The 9156-nt window shown below is 38.7% G+C and overlaps 1 protein-coding gene across 1 annotated transcript in view; it reads left to right on the plus strand.

Moving 5' to 3' along the window:
• The first annotated feature begins 784 nt into the window (after nt 1-784).
• LOC109464151 overlaps nt 785-9156 on the plus strand; it is a 53853-nt gene continuing 45481 nt past the window's right edge. The window contains exons 1-4 of the mRNA XM_019761089.1: nt 785-793; nt 1946-2022; nt 5670-5820; nt 7164-7394. Of these exons, the coding sequence (XP_019616648.1) occupies nt 785-793; nt 1946-2022; nt 5670-5820; nt 7164-7394 (468 nt within the window). The remainder of the gene's footprint in view (nt 794-1945; nt 2023-5669; nt 5821-7163; nt 7395-9156) is intronic.

A 9156-nucleotide genomic window follows, 5' to 3' on the forward strand; every position in this document is an offset into this window, starting at 1 on the left:
CAACTTCAAATGAGAACTGTTTTACATAATTGATTAGACTTAAGGTTATTAAAGGTCAGTTTTAAAGATTTCTACATTTAGCAATGGTTAGTTGTAAAGGTTTCTACATTTTAAAAAACCCACAAAGGGGTGTAAAGTGTATTATTACTATTTATAATTTAGTTAACACAGTGTGTTTTATACGGACAACCTTTCCGGTCAGTTCCACGTAAAATAGTAGATTCGTGATGTTGTCAGCATTGCTGATTTACTTTCATTATCAAGTTAAAGTATACTAGTAGTTACTTGTTGTCTTTCCATTTGACCATTTAGGCCACAGCAAGTAATTGTTATGGATGACATCAGCGCGCGCAATGACTTTCGCCTGATTTCTAAAAATAAATCATGTTGGCCTTTGACCACTTTGGCGGATAAATATGAAGAGACTAGACAGCATAAGGATCTTATTCATTGTTTTGTCTTATGCTTTTATGTGCCCTATATCGCATTAGGTTTGGAGTCTGCGGAAGATGTCATCCATAATATTTATTTGCTCTGGCCTTTGAGTAAGAAAGCGGCTGACCAAGTACAGCCATTTCTCAGGATAACATTCTGAAATGTTTTTTTTAATTATTTGGTTAAAGAAAAAATGCTCTTTGCATTCAAACGTACCGGTCTTGTTTTTACTTTCTGCACAGTCGACCTAAGTCTTGGTCGCTACTCAAAGGGTGACAAGGTCAAAGTTGAACATGACCGGATGACCTTACAGCTGCTTCAGAGAGGTCATGGCGGCTTCTCAGAGCCGATGCTAGAGGTAAACATTTGTGACATATCATGATCAATTTTAAGTCAAGTAATATTTCGAAACACTTTTTTACTAGTGGGGCAGATAACTGAAATAATCGTTCACTCTGTGATACAAGCACCAAACTTGGTACCAATACTCATGAGACATTACTCTTTTGAAAAAGTACACGGTCCACTTGATTTGACTTTTGGTGCCTCCTAGCGGCGCTTTTTGGTACTGCAGCTAATCTTCCGGGCTTTGTATCTCCTGTTTTAAACATGCTAAAGTCATGAAGTTTATGTGGTAAAAAAGCTGTAAAAGTAAAAAAGAAGTGACGTAAATTTGGGGTCTCTAGCTGCTTGCGTTGGGGCTGTAGGGGCGTTTTTTGCCGGTGCACAATTTGCTTCAAGGGCGCTTTTTTTTTGCTTCGGAAGGTCGGCTGCAGTACCAAAAAGCGCCCTTGGAGCAAATTTTTGCACCGGCAAAAACGCCCATACAGTTCCTACGCAAGCAGCTAGAGACACCAAATTTACGTCACTTCTTCCTAACTTTAACAGCTTTCTACCAAATAAAAATCATGACTGTACCATGTTTAGAACAGTACAAAGCTGCAGTACCAAAAAGGACCGCTAGGGGGCTCCAAAAATAAAATCAAGTGGCCCGCGTACTTTTTCGAAAGAGTAATGTCTTATGAGTATTTGTACCAAGTTTGGTGCTTGTATCACAAAGTGAAAGATTCCTCCAAAAAATTCATTTACAGTAACAATATGTTTGACCTAGCACTATGAATAAATTAAACGGTTTAGAATGAAAGGATGAAAGTTAACAATTTTCTAGAAATATTTTATTCAACCTGTAAATGAAATCATAAGTCATATGTATATATGCAAGACTTTACAATGTCAGTGATAATGGTTCATATTGAAAACCCATGCATGTCTGCTATTTTCTGTTGTGGCTTGAATGATGTTTGTACATATTTGTATATTGAGTGTTTCTGTTTACTTGGCTTTTTTAAACCAATTGTAGAATTCAAATACACAATTCAGGGGTACATTATATATTTATATATACTTGGATTTTCGGCATGTTATTTATATAACACAAAACTTCATGCATTCATATTTTTGCAAATATGACACTGACTGCTAATCAATAAATCGTGTTGTTTTTCCATAGTGCATAACGACAGAAGGAACTGTTGAAGGCATTGACCGAGATGGTGACATCGTCGTTCGGTATCCTAGCGGAAACAGGTAGCTCCTGTGGTGCTTTAATTAAGGGTTAACTCTACTTTCCATATTACGTGAAAGAAGATTGTGGACAGAAAAACAGATTATCTTGGCAATTATCTGCGGTGACCAAGTGACCACTTCGATTGGGGCTGTCAAAATTATATTTAGTCTTTCCTTTATAAAATTTTGTTGTATTCTTCAAATAAATTATTCAAAATAAACTACACTACGTTTTAAATAGATAAATACTACAAGTCTTCGCACTTTTGTTAGTGCCCTGTCCCCGGTATAATGGTACGGTCCAAAAATAACCGACCACTTTTTCGGTTATTGCCAGATAACCAATGGGAAATCAAGCCTTCTGATTGCTCGATGCTGGCTATATGATAATACTTCATATTTGCAGTCAATCATTGATGGACCAATACCCAAAGTCCCTTTGTCAATCGATGACTTGCTGTCATGTGGCGACAATATATTACAAATACCCGTAGGTCTTACTTCATGCCTATTTTGTGCCTACGGTTTGCGCTCAGTCATTTTCGGCAAGCTCTGTAGCATTCTTTGACACTTAGTAAATTCAATAATCTGTCTAATAATGCTAAACAACTTTCCCTGTTCCTATGGCATTAACTTTAAATGATGCACAAAACTACATAGCAGAAACAAAACACTTTTAGCTATATGTGTCTAGTTTTGCTTTATTACCTCCATGGCATGTCACGGAGGGTATCTTTTTAGTTGCATTTGTCTGTATGTTATTCTGTATGTCAATCTGTGTTCAACAAGATTAGTCAAGAACGGCTGACTGGATTAGTTTCATACTTAGTGCGCTGGTAGGGTGTGACAAGAACTGGAAATGATAGGATTTTGGGCCCCATAGTGGCTTCTCTTCGTACCGCAGCGTAACGTTTGGTTTTGACATGCCAAAAAACAGTTACTCAAGCAACTGGATATGATTTTGAAAACGTCAGACGTTTCAGCTTGTATCCACTAGCTTTCGTCAGTGACTGAGAGACCAGAGGGGAAAGCAGGTTTATATACACAACCTGTTGATTGATATGCAAATAAAGTGAAGACAAATTTTTTTTTGGAAGTCGAAAAAGGAACAAAAGTCAGGCAAGTCAAGACAAGATGATGCAAATTAGTCTGAAAGCTCCTGTTATACAGGACAGGAGCTTAAGTGTTGTCTGTCCTCGGGGCTGGGAGTGCCAAATCCCAAGTGCCGGAAAGATCGACCCGTAGCCCCCTTCTCTGTTGAGGGTGGGGTTGTACATTCTTTCATATATGGCCTCTTTAACACCCCGTTCCCACCAGCGTGTTTCGCGGTCTAAGACATCCGTGGACTCGAGTTTGAAAGAGTGACCCTGGTTGTGTTGTAGGTGGTGGAAAATAGCTGAGGAGTAGCCGTTGGCACTAGGTCGGCAATGTTCTTTGTACCTTACTTTAAGCGGTCGACTTGTCTCCCCGATGTAGGTGTTGTTACAATTGGGCTCCTCACATTTGAGTCTGTAAATAAAATTCGCCTTGGTACCCTTGTGAGGTCGGTCCTTAGGGTGTACCAGTCTTTGTCTGAGGGTTGAGTGAGGTTTGAAGTTAGTGGCTATGTTGAAGTTTTGGAAGATCCGTCGGAGTTTCTCAGATACTCCTTGGACATACGGAATAGTGATGTTGGCCTTGTTTTTGTTGGTCAATGGTTTGCACTTCTGGGTTTTCTTAGACTGATCTGAAGGTTTGAGCGCTTTGTTGAAAGTCCAGTTTTGGTAGCCAAATTTAGCCAGTGCACCTCGGAGGTGTCTTTGTTCGTCCGTTTTGGCTTGGTCTGAAGTGACAATGTTGTCTGCACGATGGAAGAGAGTTTTGATCACTGCTAGTTTGTGTTCCAAAGGGTGGTGGGAATCAAAAGCCAGGTACTGAACAGTGTGGGTTGGTTTCCTGTACACTTCGAAACGAAGGTTACCATCTTCCTCTACGATAGTTTTGGTGTCTAGGAAAGGGAGCATGTTGTCATGGCTTGGCTCCTGTGTGAACTTGATTTGCATCATCTTGTCTTGACTTGTCTGACTTTTGTTCCTTTTTCGACTTCCAAAAAAATTTGTCTTCACTTTATTTGCATATCAATCAACAGGTTGTGTATATAACCTGCTTTCCCCTCTGGTCTCTCAGTCACTGACGAAAGCTAGTGGATACAAGCTGAAACGTCTGACGTTTTCAAAATCATATCCAGTTGCTTGAGTAACTGTTTTTTGGCATATCGTATTACCTGGATGTCTAACCTTCATCGACGTAGTTTGGTTTTGACATCTCGCCATATGGACATGCTAGGGTCATGAATTTTGGAGCTCTTGAGCTCTGGAAAAAGTCACAAATGAGCCACCTAGCAGCTTGTTCTGGAACTACACGAATGTTTACAAATGTTAAAGAGAGGATAATTATTGATCACGGCAGTTTTCCCCGCAGCCTGTCGCACATGGGGATCAAAGTGGACCTCTAGCGGTATAATACGTTAAGCCAAACTTGACTTCGCAGTTTATTTTTATGTTTATGTTTATTAGGAATCTCCATTAGTAATACAATGTTTGTTTACTAGTCTTCCTGGAGTCCTGTAACATTACATTTAGAACATAAAATGTAATCAATTACAAAGTTAACTTAATAGCTACAATTACAACATGTATGTACAACAACATCAGCTTAAATAACAGTATAGCAATAGCAATCTTAACATAATCTACTCGTAGGCCTACTAACTTGCTTATATGAATGAATGAATGAATGAATGAATGACTGTTTATTATCGTGCCATTGCGATCAATATGCCGCCCAGCCCATATGGGCTTATAAGACACCGACAAAATACAAAATCAAAACAAATCAAAAGGTATCAGATATAACATAAATGATAACTTAACATAATATATAATAAATACAGGAAATTAAGTAGTACTGGTCATATACAGAAATCAAATCAAATGTAACATAGATGATATTTATTTATATTTACATATATTTAATTATATGTACAACAATTAAGGCTAGCTTAAATTACATACTTAAAATACAGTGAAGAGGTCAGAGGTCCCTATTTACACCATGTACTGCCACCATGTGTCGAGACGCATGTGGTTGTACTTGTTACTCCATACTTTGATATTGTCTTTAAATGTGCGTTCGCTTCCAGATGTTATATCGGATGGTAGTTTGTTGCATGTTTTTATGCTTCTATATACAAATGTTCTGGTTTTAGCTTTATTTTTGGGTTTGTCTAGGGTAAACGCCCCTCTTTGTGCAAGTCTTGTACGGTGTCTATGTGTAGCTTCTATTTTCTGCAAGTTTTTCAAGATACATTGAGGTTGCTCTTTAGTTACAATTTTGTGGAATGCAAAAAGAGTACTGGTGAAAAGTCTCTGGTTGACTGTTTGCCAGTTTAACTGTAAGTGAAGGTCATTAAGTCTGCGGTCAAAAGTGGCGTTTGTGGCTAAACGAGCTGCACGATTTTGGATCACATGTAGTTTATCTAGGTCACTTTGTCTGTGCCCTTTCACTTGTATTCACCACAGTTTTTCTAAACAACCAGCTTAACATATATCATATAGTTGCATGAAAACCCACTCTGTTAATATTGAACCATTGACACATAAACAAAAAATGTAATTTTTGTTTCTCAGATTCTGTCTGAACCCTGACGCCCTGACCAAAGTAGGCGGGGATGACAGCTCCGCCCTCCGTACAGGAGACTGGGTCCAGGTCAGCGAGGATCACGGGAAGGTTCAGCGGCAGCAGGTCGGACATGGCGGCTGGACCGACGACATGGTGACGGTTAGTGGACATACATTTCCATTTCGACTTTTCCGCAGTTTTCTTTGTCAGAATCGCGCAATTTTGATAAAACTACCTGAAGTGCGGAGATATGACGTTTTGTTTATTGCAATGTTTTATTACTCACATACCTCTAACAGTGTACCTGCTAGGAGTTAGCACCACTATATTGATATACATAATACTTTTTTTTTCTTCTTTAAGCATACAACAATATCGTCACTGAAAAGGACATTATAAGTACACGGAAGTTCAGTGTATGTGATCGGAACTTAAGCCTTGCAAAGTTATAGGAAAATTAAACGTGAACGTAAAGTGTCCGACTTGTGATGCAAAAAGAGCCTTAAGACGACTAAAATATGTATTGACAGAACAGAAACATTGCTGAAGACCTAGGGTGTCTGGTAACAGAAGCTTTGCTATGTGTAAGGAAGGTTAACTTGTGGCGAGAGAAAGATTTCTATGTCACAAAATATAGGGATGGCGGGACGTGTGATGACAGAAGGGTTGTTGTGTTATAAAAATACTTTGGAAGGTGGGTCGTGTAATGGCAGAAGGGTTTCTATGTTATAAAAAATCTTGGGAAGGTGGGACGTGTGATGACAGAAGGGTTGCTATGTTATAAAAAAACTTGGAATGGTGGAACGTGTGGTGACAGAAGGGTTACTATGTTTAAAGAAATTAGGTTGGGACGTTTGGTTAAAGATGGGTTGATATATAGAAATTTTCGAGGGTGGAGTCAGTCTCAACGGTAAATCTTTAAAAAAAGTAATAAACAGATTTTAGAGACTTTCTTGTCCACATGTTTTAGAATTCGAAGGTCGAAAAACGCAAAAAAATGCACATTTTCAAATTCTAACACTCCTAATTCGAGAGTGCTACTATCTATGAAAAAAAGTCCGATACAGACCGAGGTCTTATTATCTTCAATTTTAAATCGATTTTCGGATAACTTACTTGCTTTTGTTGCTATTAAAATACCATGTTTGCCTGCATGGCCTACTGCATGGGCAGGGGTACTTGGTAATTTACATCCGCGTAAACAAAAATTAAGATATTCAAGGTCACCCACATGACGGCAGTAGCTTTGTTACATTCTACATATCCACTACAAAATGACGGTATAACTGTACTGCCCATAAATCGGTTTATATTTGTAAAATTGCTATTTCATTTGTGAGGGAAACAAATGTAAAACGGCTTAAGAGAGTTTAAAGCGGTTTAGCCAAAGTCGAACGACTGTTCGGTTCGATTTACTTCAGATCTAGCACGATTTGGTTAAAAAAAGGTTGGGCCATGGGACATTTGGGCCTAAATTTGACCACCGTGTTTATATGTTACAGAGTCTCGGGAAGGTAGGACGGGTCGCGCACGTGTTTCCTGACCGAGACGTGAATGTGGACGTGGGCGGCAGGATGTGGCGCTTCAACCCGGCCAGTCTGACAAAGGTGTCCGCTCCCGGAGAGGGCGGGAACAGACTGAGTGTGGGAGACCTAGTGAAGATAGACGGTAATGCTGCATGGGTCCGGACAATGCAAGAGGGCCATGGAGGCTGGGCTCCAGCAATGTCCACTGTAAGTCAACAATGTTTAAATGATAATTAGCATGTGATGGTACCAATAGTAAAAAATCTGAACCTGAAATAAAAAGGAAACTAGAAAGGTAACTCTTACAAGCAATTGCAGGATGTTTTCGTTTAAATGATATTTCCTGCCATTCATTCCTCTGTATTCTACACTTCCCTATATTGGGTCTACTGAAAGCAGTGATAAGCCTAGGTCACAACCCGCCGCACGTGCTTTTTGTCCATACGTTTTTTTTTTCGGGGGGGGGGGGAGGCCACTTCTGCTACGTTTTTCTGAAATTTGCGCAAGTGGTAAGTGCCTTGTACGTGCTTACAACTTACGATCTCTGTACGATTGCCATGTTGCCGCGAGCAGGCCGTACCTACACGTGCTGCGTAAGGTTTTCTTAATCACTCGCCCGTTATAAGTGCAGGTGCGATGATCAATCTGATTCTTTTTCCCTCCTCCTGTCATCTTTCTCACCAGTCGCCCTGTCGTCTTCCGCGGCCCGTTTCTTTGGGTCTTGTATGGTTGTAGGTACAGATGCCTTATTCTGTGCCTTCTTGCTCTTGGAGACAGGTTGGCATTTGTCCGTCAAGTTGTCTTTATAAACTGTAGAAATCGGGTGCGTTTCACGTGCGTTGTAGCACCTAGTACGATGCTCGTGTGTACTGCCTAGTCATTGAGCAGGTGAGCTGGGAAATGTGGAGTAAGCAACCAGCAAGAATTCGGAGATCTCACACCTCCATGACATATCTGTGTTTTGTAAATATTTTTTTTTGTCTCATTGTCTATGAAAATAAGGTCGTAAATAGCATAATCTAGTTTAATTTATGATTTTCTTAATTCAAATGACAATATTTTTCCTTTTAAATTTCCTTTACTTTGTCATACTTCCTTTCAACACATTAATTATGCAAATGACATCAACATTAACATAATATATGCATAGTGGTGTTAACCTTTAATTAACTTACACATGTCACAAGGTATAAAAGTCCCATCATTTAACAATAAGGAGTTACAGAATTTTCACATTGATGCAAATTAGGACAAAAATTTTGGGAGTCGTAATAGATGACAAATTAATATGGAAAGACCAAGTCACTGCTATAAGTAAAAAGGTTGCCAAAACAATAGGACTCATTGCAAAAATCAAATACAATAAACCCCAAAAGACCCTCACAACAATTTACATTAGCATGATATACCCTTACTTGACCTATTGTAACATTGTTTGGGGATACGCCTGCCGTTGAACTCTTCATCCCCTAATTACTCTACAAAAGAAATTCACAAGAATAGTAACTGGATCTGAATTTCGCTCACACGCAGCTCCTCTTTTGAAAAAATTAAAACTACTAAATATCCATGATATCAATAAACTACAAATTAGCCTTTTCACTTTCAGTTTCCTTTCCAACAATCTCCCCAATATATTTGATAATTTCATAAATATGAATTCACTTGTACACAACCACAATGCTAGACAAAGAAATTTACAGCATACCCCTCATTTCATCTCAATTTATGTATACTACTGTTTCATTATTGTTATTGTATCATTTTGCCCTTGTTTGAATTATTTTAATATTAAATCAAATTTGTATTAAATATAAACATTGCAGACGTGTCGAAGTGCTTCGGGCACGTCTGATTTGCATTGACATTTTACAATCATACAATTTTACGGCATACAAACATCATCACAGTAGATTAAAAACATCATCATTATTTAAAAATCAACATCATAAGAACAGTCACATAGGTT

Source organism: Branchiostoma belcheri, unplaced genomic scaffold (genome assembly GCF_001625305.1).
Source record: "Branchiostoma belcheri isolate BF01 breed outbred unplaced genomic scaffold, Haploidv18h27 scaffold133, whole genome shotgun sequence".
Taxonomy (NCBI): Eukaryota; Metazoa; Chordata; class Leptocardii; order Amphioxiformes; family Branchiostomatidae; genus Branchiostoma; species Branchiostoma belcheri.